The following is a 13,003-nucleotide window of genomic DNA, read 5'->3' as shown; positions in this document are numbered from 1 at the left end:
ACTTGGAAAATTCATATCGAACAATCTGAATGTGAGTGGAAATGAAATGCATTTCTGGACTGACTCGATGATAACTTTTCATTGGATTAGGAGTAGTGCCAAACAGTGGAAACCATTTGTGGAGAATCGAGTAAGTGAAATTCAGAGTCTGACGTCACCGGAGAACTGGAAACACTGCTCTGGAAAGGAGAATCCAGCTGACCGTGGGACGCGTGGAACGAGTGCCCAAGCACTTCAGGAGGAGACGCTTTGGTAGCACAGGCCGGAGTGGCTGAAAGAAACTGAACCTCAAGTGATGAACGAAAATGATGTGATGGAATATTTTCAGAACACAATGACTGATCCAGACTGTACAGTTGCACCGCTGTTTGACTTAAACAGGTACAGCGGATTAAACAGAGTTTTGAGAATCACAGCATGGATACAGCGTTTTGTGCATAACGCACGGACACAGGAAAAACGCAATGGACAACTGTGCTCAGATGAGATTCAGCAAGCAGAACAGTACTGGATCAAGCGAACTCAAAATGACAGTTTCCCAAAAGAAATGGACAATCTGTTGAAAAATACTGATGTGGACAGACATTCAAAAATCGTTTCACTAAAACCATTCCTGGATGAATGTGGACTTCTGCGTGTAGGAGGGAGATTGCAGGAAACAAACTGGTCTTTTATCCAGAAGCATCCGTACATCTTGCCAGGTAATGATGCATTTTCAGAACTTTTGATCAGAAATGCACATAAAGATGTAATGCATTCAGGCCTACAAGCCACTCTTAACCAATTGAGAGAAACGTACTGGATACTGAAATCCAGACAGATGACCAAGAGTTGTGTTAAGTGTTGTTTGATTTGCAGATGTGCACGCGTAAAAGCGGGTCAACAGGTCAGTGCACCGTTACCAAAAGAGCGCATTAACGAGGCCCAAGCATTTTAAATTACTGGGGTTGACTTTGCTGGTCCAATTTATGTGAAACCAGAAAATAAGAAGGCATACATTGCTTTATTCACATGCGCCGTAACCCGAGCTGTGCACTTAGAACTTGTTTCTGATTTGACCACTGACTCATTCCTGCTTGCCTTTAAGAGGTTTATTGCTAGATGCGGTATCTGCAGTGTCATTTATTCTGATAACGCAAAGACCTTTAAGAAAGCTGAAAAGGATTTGAAATTCCTGTGGACATTGATAAAAGAAAAAGAAATACAGGAATTGTTTGCAAAGAAGAGGATTACATGGAAGTACATCGTGGAGCGCGCCACCTGGTGGGGTGGCATGTGGGAGCGTTTGGTGAGGTCAGTTAAGACGTGCCTACGTAAAGTACTAGGGAGGTCTTATCTCGAGTTTGAGGAACTCCAAACCCTGATCTGTGAAGTGGAGGCTGTGATAAACTCCCGCCCTCTTTCCTACCTGCACACGGACAGCAGTGAACCTTCGCCCCTCACAACTGCTCATTTCCTGACTGGACAAAGGATTACTACCCTTCCTTCCTATCCGTTACATGATTCCAGTTTGGGAAAAAAGACTGCCACCCAGCTCAACAAGAGACTACAGTATCGGCAGAGGCTGAATACTCATTTCTGGAACCGATGGAAGAAAGAGTATTTGATGGAACTGCGTTCTGCACACCATGTGAGTAACCAATTTAATCAATCTACGCCATTCAAAGTTGGAGATGTTGTATTTATCTATGATTATAAACAACCCAAGCATACGTGGAAGATGGGATGGATTGATGAGACATTCATGGGAAGAGACGGTAAAATTAGATCATGTGCTGTCCAATTGCCATCTGGATTTGTGTTTAGAAGACCTGTACAATTACTCTACCCGCTGGAAGTGGATGAACATTGACCGATGACCACTTCATCGGGCCGGAGTATGTTGTGGCTATATTGCATGTCCCTAACGATTGTCGTTGCAGCTTATTTAGCACTACAAATGGAGACGTCCCCCCTGCAGTAAGGAGTTTATTCTAAAGTGTGACGTATGTTTCCATATATGGACATACCCTGTTGAAGTGGGCGTGGCCCATTGGGGTTCCCCAGGATAAAGGAACCACGGACGCGCCGCGCGGGCGCGCACAAAGAGACTCCATACTGCCTTCGTTCCCATTCCCTTTTCCCCGCGCAAATTAGAATTGTAAAGTAATAGGCAATAAAATGATTTTCATGAAACAAGAAAACTCTTCTCATTGGAATCTTTCCTTGTACTTAACAAGTTGCTCCAGAGGTGTGTTACCACTGACATATAAAGCAATTCAAAGTTGCTTTCTCTCTTTTTTCCTCTCCTTTTATCTTTCCTCTCTTTTTCCTCTCCTTCTCGCTTTCCTCTCTTTCTCTCCTTCTCTCTTCTCTCCTTCTCTCCTTCTCTCCTCTCTCTTCTCTCCTCTCCTTCCTCTCTTTCCTCTCTTCTCTCTCTCTTTCTCTCAGTCTCTCTCTCTTTCTGCTTGTTTGTTTTATGCAATGGATATGGCTGATAATAAGTCTTTTTAGTCAATTTATTGGAACTTCCAGTTTTGACAGTATTACAGTTTAGCTTCCAGCTTTTCTAGAAATGTATTTCAGCTCTTAACTTATGTGCAGTTCAGCTTCCAACTTCCAAGCTTTTCAGCAGTGTAGTGCAATGCATTTGAGATTTTTCAAACAATTTGTTCTATATTTCTGCATTTTCATCAATGTTTCTCACAGCATTTGTAAGTCTTCCATACTTATAAATTAAATAAATTATTTTATACATTAGTGGTGTTATTCAACTTTTTAATGAAATTCATGTTACAGTTTTTCACAATCGCTATGACACTTTTTTCAATACTTTTAACAACTTTCCTAAACTCTTAACACAGTTAGCACAACATCTGTCTGTGAAGGCTATACAATTAACACATTTCTTGTTGCTTTGACACAAAATGCATACAGTTAACACAAATTTAAAATGCTTGAACTTCTTTTTCACACAAGCTCCACCAAGACCAAAACAATGGATTATTATTGACAAATTTACAAATGCTTTCACATGTATGTCAGAACAGATAACATCATGTTCTAAACCTAACGTATAGGCTAAAGTCAAAGTGAACAGCTGATCGTATTGTAAATTTAAACACAAATATATCCCCTGCATTTTATACATGCATTTATTGAGAAACAGCTGATTGAAGTTATGCAAATAGATCAATCACAGCTGATTCCCTTCTAGGAAACACACCACTCAGGTGTTGAGGTTCTTTCAATCGCATGATCATATGGTAGTACATACAGTAAAAGAGGACCTATTTGAACAATATACTGTAGATGAACACAGAAAATAACAAAAATGAGGAGGACCAGGACAATTCTGTCTCTGCCTCCTTTTTTTCATACTCTGAGATAGGTCATTCATTTTTTGTATTGTATCTCTGCAGCAAAAGAAACAAAATGGTGGCCGGGTTGGCTCAGTGGGTAGAGCAGGCGCACATACACTTGGAGGTTTATGCCTCGACGCAGAGGTCCAGGGTTCAAATTCAACTTGTGATGATTTCCTGCATGTCCTCCCCTTCTCTCTCCCCCCTTTCTCAACTAGCTGTCCTGTCAAATATATGCATGCATTTACTAAACAAAACAAAAATGTAGAGAGACTTCAAGAGAAACTTCAGTGTAAAACACAATCTATGATCGCTACAATCACTATTGTCTATTATATAAGGGCAGACCTGACACATATAAAATAATGCAGTTTCTGTAATTTCATGTGATGTTAGTGTTTTGTATGACATTGTGCAGTGATTGACTAAATGTTCCTGTTGGAAGAGAACATGTGTTAGTGTTTTGGAAGAATTATTTGATTTTGAGACATGTTTGCATTGTTTTGGTGGACATAGTGTATTGGGTTAGTGAATTATTGTATTTTGAAAATCAGTGTTGGAATTTAGTTTACAATGTGTGATTTTGAGCATGAAATTAACTGTTTTGCCAATTGTGTGTTGTAGGTGTGTTGGTGCGTTAAGAGTTTAGGAAAGTTGTTAAAAGTATTGAAAAAAGTGTCATAACGATTGTGAAAAACTGTAATTAAAACCATTCATACCACTCAACTATTCTCACTACTTCAACTTCTTCTTACGGATTTAGCTATTCAGCATTCCCACACATTTTCTGCAGGAAATGCATTTTCTAGTTAGCTTTGTAGCAACTCATTTGGAAATGGCTTGAAAGTAACGGACGTTCAATAATATCAAAAAGTTACGCACTAAAGCTTTTGATGTTCAGATGTTTGGCATTTCAGATTCAGGAGAAGTGTGGGGATGGCTCTTGAGAGCAGTGCTAGGTGAATCGGTTGGCACAACTGCTACTTGTTGATGAATGACACTCTCCCTTAAATGGAGTAGTGTGCTTTTTTTGCGCAACTGGACCACATGCACCAGAGAAGCTGGGCAAGCAGAGGTGCATGGTGAAAGAGTTGTGTTAATGTTAAAAGTGTGTGGGCAGTCAAGTAAATAAAAGAGCAGTCTGTCATGTCTGTGTTTTGTGCTGGGGGCACTCACTGTGGCAGCGAGACCTGCTACAAATGTAAGAACAGACTGAGGAGCATACTGTAAGAAAGTCAGTCAGTTACTTGCTTTTATAGCTCATTAAATTCCATTATTACATGCAAAGTTTACCTTAAATAATCAAATAAGATCTAGGGTGGTTATTGAGGGGGTCTTTTCTCTAGTGGGTTACATCGGTCTACAGATGCAGGTTTAACCTGGTCTTAATTTTTTAATTTTAACAGGTCTTAATTTTTACACTTTGGTAATTGTACCACTTAACATTAGAACAGCAAAGATGAATCTATTAATTAATTAGTTGTCAGCTATTCAATTAATCTCCAACTATTTTGATAATCGATTAATCAGTTTAAGTAATCTTTTAATGAAAAATTATCTGATTCAAGCTTCAAAATATTGAATGTGAATATTTTCTAGTTTCTTCACTCCTCTGTGACAGTAAACTGAATATCTTTGAGTTGTGGACAAAACAAGACATCTTGGGCTTTTGGAAACACTGATCTACATTTTCTAGCATTTCATTGACCAAACACCTACTCCATTAATCAAAGAAATAATCGAGAATTAATTGACAATGAAAATAATCGTTAGTTACAGCCCTTCTTAACATAAATATCAAAGCACGATTCACAGATTTTCAAGAATGTATTTCCGATCCCACTCATTTAGTCGTAAAGGGCATCAACATTCAGTCTAGCCAGAAATTGTTTCCTTTTTTCTGTTGCACATGTGGTCAGCAGCCTGACTCTGCTTCATGATTTGACAGAAAAAGCAGGGTGATGACCACCATCTTGTGGGAAACGGTGAAATTACGTCACAAGAAGACTCATTCGCATCACAATTTTATTGCTGTTGCATAAAAATTACACAAAGTTCAGTGTTTAAGACTACTTGCTAAATGTCAAAACTATACACTTCATGGATCTGACAGGAAACAACCCACAGCAAATGTAGAGATGTGGGATAAAACAAAGGATAAATGCATTTCCCATAACACATCTACTTCATATTGCTCCATTATACTCACTTTACCTTCATTCTTTTTTTTATGTTGCTGAAATGTTTGCCCATGCCTCCCAGGGACTTTGCCAACCACCCTGACTATCAATCATATCATCAACACTCAGTAATTCCATATAATAAATAAGACCACAACCAGTTTTCCTTCCTTGTTTTCTTCAGTTTAGTGGAGAGTAGTAACATTTGTAGATCGCGAAGACTGCGACATATCATGATGAAAGACACTCGGAGAAGAAGAAAAACATCAGTAGAAAACTGCACTTTAACATTCTTTTTTTAGTGGTGCCTTTTAGATTTAATTCAATGTTCAATTTGTTCAATAATATAATGTTGGAAACAATATTTCCTTTCATTTGTTTTAAATTCAACAAGCAGTTTGTTGTATTTTAGCAGAATACTGAAAGCAGCTGAAAGGCAGAAGTGAGTGCACTTTATCTGTTTATTGCAAGTAATATCGTTATCGCATATTGAATATTTTCCTCATATGGTGCAGCTCTACTTCATATAATTCTTTGGCACAGCATAAGTGATGTTAGGCAAGAGAAAACTCCCTAAAATATTTTGTCTTTTACATTGGGAAAACTCATATCATCTATTACAGTATGCTGATATACAGTTTGTGCTGTAAAACCTACCGACATTGTGTGTGTGTGTGTGTGTGTGTGTGTGTGTCTGTGTGTATGTATGTATGTGTGTGTGTGTGTGTGTGTGTGCAGTACCAGGTGAGTTGACACAGCTGGTGCTTGTTGATGAATAATTATCTCACTTTTAATGCAGCTGGACCTCGATGACTGCCACACCTAGGCCAGACGGCCACGCCAACCCATCAAACATTATTTACTGAACTGTGCCAGGGAATTTTTGAGTTACTGGACCACATGCACCAGAAAAGCCAGGCAAGCAGAGGCGCACGGTGAAACAATTTTAGGCACCAAACGAATTGCCTCCATAGTATCGAGTATTGAAAAATGCCTCGTCATTCAATAACAACTTTCAATACCTAAAGGAGTAAATCTCATCAGTGTCAGTGAGCCAATAAGCATGCAGCATGGTTGTATCAAGATCTAATAATGCTGTTGAATGGCTGTCTAACGTTAAACGTCGTAAAGGCATCCAGGAAAAACACTTTGCTACATACAGAGACAGGGCTCAGGTGTGTGTGTTGTATTTTGAGAGGCTGGACTACAGTTTGTGTCACATAGGTGTAAAAAAGCTGAAAAAAATTGTACCCTAATGTTGTAAATCTTTCTGTTATAATGGATTTTGATAAAATTGGTATTGAAAAAAGTATCAATCAGGAACCCGTATTGAATTTACAGTATCACCACCAGTATCAGTATAAAAAAAACAATACCCAGTCCCAGCCCTAATGTTAAAAGTTTGTGAGCAGTCGAGTAAATAAAAGGACATAATCTGTGAGCGGACTGTCGTGTCTGTGTTTTTCACAGATTTGGTGGTTCAGGTAGATCGTTTTTGGCAGCTTCTGCCGTGGTCCTGCTTGACGCCCTGCACTGCTACAACTATTATTTCTAGTCATAGTTCAACATTATCTTTATTGTTACTATAAGTTCCACTGTGCTTCATATCAACTGCTATAAATATTATGAATCATATTTCTGTATATCTGTATCAGTGTCTCTGTGTCCCAACCGGCAGCGGCAGATGGCCGCCCACCAAGAGCCTGGGTCTGTCCGAGGTTTCTGACTAAAAGGAAGTTTTTCCTCACCACTGTCCCACCAAATGCTTGCTCGTGGGAAATTGTTGGGTCTTTGTAAATTATAGAGTGTGGTCTAGACCTACTTTATCTGTAAAGTGTCCTGAGAGAACTCCTGTTGTGATTTGACACTCTAAGTAAAATTTAATTGAATTGAAATTGAATTGAGCTAGGGGAACTCAGGGTGGCACTTGCTACATTTTCAAACAATACGAAACAAATATAGATGTGGTGATGAGCACACAGTGGGGATTGTGTTTTGTTATCTTAGCTGGTCTGCAGGGCAGTGAAGTGCTGCCACTGACAACACTGTAGGGAGGAACAGAGGGAGAGCCAAAAACATCTTAAAAGCCCTATTAACACTAGACTAATAATACCTGAGGACCGCTACAATAATTACAGAGGTCGTCTGTGATCTTAATCCTGTGCGAATCTGCCATGTCTGTAAATTGTCGCGTAAAAAATCCACCACTAATTACCCACCATATTTCGCCAGGGTACCCGCGGGGTCTTAAAAGTCTTAAAAATTTATAAAATTTAATATTCCAAAAATAAGGCCTTAAAAGTCTTAAATTTCTTTAGAAAGTCTTAAGTCTTAAGTCTTAGTTCACAAAGGTCTTAAATATGTATTGTCCTTTCATAGGATTAAATAACTCCATTGTTTCATCACAAAGCATGTATGTATTGAGTACTACAATAAAATGTACTAAATTGAAGTACTTGGTAAATAACTCTTTTTATAGCCTCAAATCCTTTCTGATATTCCGTAATATCCTATATACTTTTGCTAGTATGGCCATGAAGTTGGTATTAAATTTCATTCTATAAGTTCTTAAAAAGTCTTAAAATTAACTTGTGGAAACCTGGGGGTACCTTGTTCACCAAAGTAGTCCCTTGCGAATCAGCATCTGTTTTTCGAGGTTCTATTGGCTGTGGAAAATTAAAGTTTTGACAGAGCCTTGACAGTATATGTGGTGGAGAAATTCAGTATTTCCGAGTCAAATACAGACTTCACTTATCCCGTGCAAATATGCTGCACGAAGCACAGATGTTATAAGAGGTCCCCTGGTAATACTAGTCCTGTGCGAATACAGCTAAAGTCTCTCGCTGTACGTGTGTGCAGTTCAAAGCACTGTGAAAACAGCAAGCAATTTTCTGGACTTTGTGTTCCAGCATCTGAAGAAACAAATCACATCACGTTTTGCTTATTTTTTGGTCCATATTGTATGACATGTATTTGCCATTGTTCTAATTCTCGCATCTCTCTGGCTCTAGTGATCATACTGAGCACAAGTCAGGTCTTTGACCGGCAGATGTTCTCTGGTGGAGACAAGCACTGAAAGCCGTTTCTCTTGTCTCTCTTCTCACCAACTGCCAATCCATTGCCAAGTTTGTGCTGGTCCTTACATTCATCCTCCGTCAGGCTGCTTTCTTCCTCTTCTTCCTCTTCATTGTCACTTCTCTCATCTCTGGTCAGCTGTGACATAAGAAAGAGAGAAATACAGTAGATGTAGAGACAGAAAGCAGATATGAGGGTAAGGGTTGTAAAGAGGAGAAAATGGAGGGATAGGGAGTCAATGTTCAGCAAATACAACAAGCAGCAAAGATATCTGAAAGTAGATTTGGAACCCCAGCTGCAGCAGAGAACAATGAGCTGGAGTTTTGAGTTATTGGCAGTGGAAATAGTGAATCTCTTTATTTACTACTATGTACTGTATATAGTGCTCTCTGTTCAATCATTCAAAAATAATTAGGTGCTAATAGCAACAGTTTCAATAGTCTCATAGCCCGTTTTCATTGACTGCGTATGTGTGTTATGGTACACAGGGGGGTTTTTGACGGCAGGGATCAGCACGCTTCCTAGCATTGGATGCATTGGACGCTTGATGGGCTTGCCACTAGCAGCAATCAATTTCTCTTACCTGACCATTGACAAGCAAACATATAACAGGCTCTACCCTCCTATAACCACGATGGCAGCACCTGATTGGAAGAATGCTTTAGGTGTGGCTGGGTCTGCTCCCGGATTTCAAAACAGAACAACATGGCGGCTCGTTTGGAAACTCTCTTATTTTACGAAAATAATTCACTGAAATGTCTTCCTGAAAAAAAATTATGCGAGAAATAAGCTACGCAGCTGCTGAATCTGTCTTCATTTTAGATCAATAACTGTCAGTTTTTTTCAGAGGCGCTGAGTCAAGCTGGATGCCCCTGATTTGCATAAATTAGCCTGGACCTCAACTTTATGCAAATGAGGAGCAGGAAACTTGACGCCCGCTTCTCAAAACCGCTGCAACGCTACCAAAATGCTTACATAGACAATGAATGGGAAGCGTGGAAATTACGCAGCCAGTGGACACGTACCATTACAGTGATGGTATAGTTATAGGTATAGATATTATTTATTTTCTCCAGGTAGGAGCAGCTCACAGAGCAGAGACAAACTATGTACAGACGGACACAATGAGGTGAGAACACTGAAATCACCAAAGTCTGCTAAATGATTATCAGTGCTGTCAGGGACTGTCTACTGAAAATACAGCTGGCAGGTTATGTAGCGTAACAACTAGTCACAGAAATGTTTATTTTTACATGAGTCAGAAATGAAACAGAATCTGCCATTGTAAAGGTAACACATATTCTGATAGCTTCAAACAAGTAATCTACATTGAATGCGTAATTATTATTACATCTCAGGTCTTATTTTGTAGTTGTCCATCGTTTCTATCAGTTAATATAACATCATACTCCCCAAGTTGATGGCTGAACATCACCACAATAAAGCCCAATAGAGCAAGAAGCACAAGCAGACAATCAACAATGACCTGTATTGGCATTTTTCTTTCTAAACTGGAATCGTTCACTACTATGGTGAAAGTTAGTTTAGAAACAAAAACTAGTTGGTAAAGGAAAGGTCACGGTCTTGGTTAAAAGAAATCAATGCTGACTGTTGATAGGTAATGAGAAACAAACTGTGTTAAAGTCAAATGCTTTGTTGACCCAATGTCACATTACTTCCCCTGTGCCTCCTGACAGTCATAAAGGTCACTCAACCATGAGAGGAAAGTGTAAAGCTGAAGGTAAACATAGGTTGCTGTAGACATCTGTTGTTTTAGACATCTGTTCTTTTTGGGGTTGACAGTCTCGAAACCAAGTGAGCGCTACTTTTGGGTAATGATTTTACTTACATTTTTTCTCTCATTTGTTTACATTCATGTGACAAAGTCCTATAGCATCAGTAATTAGTAAGTAGAAATTCTGACAGTTGTCCATCAGAAATAAATGAAGATGCAGTGTGACGTTTTTACAGAGCGATAAAGTCCACAGAGGGAGGAGCTCAGGGTGGATGGGTCATGATAACATCTTATGTTTAGGGTTAAGCTGAATTTACACTTCTACGTCAAGGGATTACACCATAGGCTATGCCATGCTGACGTGTGCCTTCTCCAAAATGTAACTACGAGTCGTAGCTACAGCAGCTATAATTCACAGATACCCAGAGAGACAACAAGAACTGGGATTGGTCAGATTAGCTGCTTGTGTTTTCTTTTCATAGACTGTAAAAATAATACACATAGCTTCCAGGCCTAAAAAGTGAAGCCAATGCTGAAGTGCCTTAAATCTGCATTCTCTGTAATTTCCAAAAGGTGGCCGACTCCACTGGGTCCAAAAAGAAGTCTGTTTCTATAGAAGTGTATGAGAAATGAGACTACTTCTATCTTGAATTATTACCTCAGTAAACATTTTCACAATGAGTTTATGGTATCAATCGCTAGTTTCAAGTCTTCTTCAATACAGCATGACGTTCATTTCGTAAATTAAGGTCCCATTTATTTAAAAAAAGAGGATAAAGCAGGGGATGCTTTATCCTGTCAATCAAGACAGAGGCTTAGCAATGCTAACCATGGTCTTGTGTACATTAAAGTGCCCATATTATGCTCATTTTCAGGTTCATAATTGTATTTTTAGGTTGTACCAGAATAGGTTTACATGGTTTCATTTTCAAAAAACACCATATTTTTGTTGTACTGCACATTGCTGCAGCTCCTCTTTTCACCCTGTGTGTTGAGCTCTCTGTTTTAGCTACAGAGTGAGGCATCACACTTCTATCCCATCTTTGTTGGGAGTCGCAGACGCGCAGTAGCTAGGTAAGGACTACTAGCTAGAAGCTAGCACTGCTAGCGGTTAGCTACCTCGTTCTCAATGGCAAAACACTGCTACAACACTATAGAAGTACTTGCATGTCCCTCGTCTGCAGGTATTCCACGCAAAGTTGGAAGTGTGCCCTCGTTTAGAAGAAGTCTCCCGGCTAATCCTGCCTTGTACTGACCGAAGTTGGAGAAACAGCTAGCTGATGTGGTATTAGCTAAAGTGGTTAGCACACACACAAATGTTTTGGCCAATGATGTAGACGGCCCTGCCAATTTTGACCAGCTCACCCAGAGACTGAAGGCAGGATAGCCTACATTCAGAAACCCGTATCTCACTCAAGATCAATGAGATCAATTTTTTATTAGCAACATTTATCATTCAGACATACAGAACAAATTCCACAATATGTGCCAGGTAATATCAGATGGTGCACAGAACAGAGAAACACAAATTGAACAAGAACAAAAACCCTCTCCCACCCACCACCCTCGGCGGTCTCGAGGAAAACAAAACAAACAAACAGAAATCACAACTTGCCTAATCACTCTCCTCTAGTTCTTGTGGCGCTGAGGTCATTAGGTCTGATATGTGTGCTGCTGTGCTTTTCCATAGGTTGATAGTTGATGATTTGGCTTTGTTAATCCTTTCTGTAAAGAGCTCAAACATAACTATGTCTAAAAAATACACTAACCACTGTTTTAGCGAGTGGGGGGGCAGCGTTGAGCTATCATTTTCTTGGTTGCAGTTGAGCTGGCTAGCCAAATCTTCCTCTGTCTCTCGAGCAGGTGCAATTTAGAGTCATCATTAAGTAACAAAACAATCGGGTCAGTAGGAATTAGATATCCAATCACATCAGATAGTATTGACCTTGTTTTATGCCAGAACTCATGCACCTGTTCACACTTCCGGACCATATGCAGGAACGTTCCAGTTTGTTCAGGTTGACAGAACGTATAATAGGGAGTGGGAATGCCTCTCGAGACGTAACTCTTCTGAGGATTCCGATATGTCCTATGGCATATGTTGAAGTGGATATACTGGTGATTTGGGTTCTTGGAACAGTGCAAAATGTTGTCCCAAACTGCCTTCCAATCAATTGTGTTCCCCTCAGGGCTCAGCTCTCGTTCCTATTTCTTTACTATTGGGAGTTCTCTTATGGCTACTTGCAATAGCTTAGTATAAATCTTGGACACTAATCCTCTCACAGGGAAATCAAAGAACCATTTAATGACTGGGTGCACCTCAAGACTGTTTCCCCATGGCACTCCATAACATTTTAGGGCTGATCTTAAGCAAAGATAGAAGTAAAAGGATGTCCTGGGGACCTCAAAACTAGCTCTCAGGTCTTCAAAACTCAACATACCTTTCTCATTGAATAACTGGTCTAGAGTATAAATACCTCTGTCCCTCCACTGCTTACAAGCAAAAGGTTTGTTACCAGACATTATATGTGTATTGTGCCATATTGGGGTATTCACATGCCACTTATTGGTGTAGCGCAGGTGCTCCTCCACCTGTTTAAAGTTGGCCAATGCGTTGGTGATAATGGGGCCATAGGTTAGCATACACTTTTTGGACAAACACCTGCAAAGGA

At 39.7% G+C, this 13,003-nt stretch overlaps 1 protein-coding gene across 2 annotated transcripts in view; it reads right to left on the bottom strand.

Annotated features, from left to right (window-relative positions):
• Nucleotides 1–5,347: 5,347 nt before the first annotated feature.
• Nucleotides 5,348–13,003, bottom strand: part of cers3a (ceramide synthase 3a) — a 33,424-nt gene continuing 25,768 nt past the window's right edge. For both annotated transcript variants that reach the window (XM_031292697.2, XM_031292696.2), the window contains one exon: nucleotides 5,348–8,734. In XM_031292697.2, coding sequence (XP_031148557.1) covers nucleotides 8,552–8,734 — 183 coding nt within the window. In that variant the 3' untranslated portion in view covers nucleotides 5,348–8,551. The remainder of the gene's footprint in view (nucleotides 8,735–13,003) is intronic.

Source organism: Sander lucioperca, chromosome 3, assembly GCF_008315115.2.
Source record: "Sander lucioperca isolate FBNREF2018 chromosome 3, SLUC_FBN_1.2, whole genome shotgun sequence".
NCBI classification, from domain to species: Eukaryota; Metazoa; Chordata; class Actinopteri; order Perciformes; family Percidae; genus Sander; species Sander lucioperca.
This window is presented reverse-complemented; position numbering and strand designations above follow the sequence as displayed.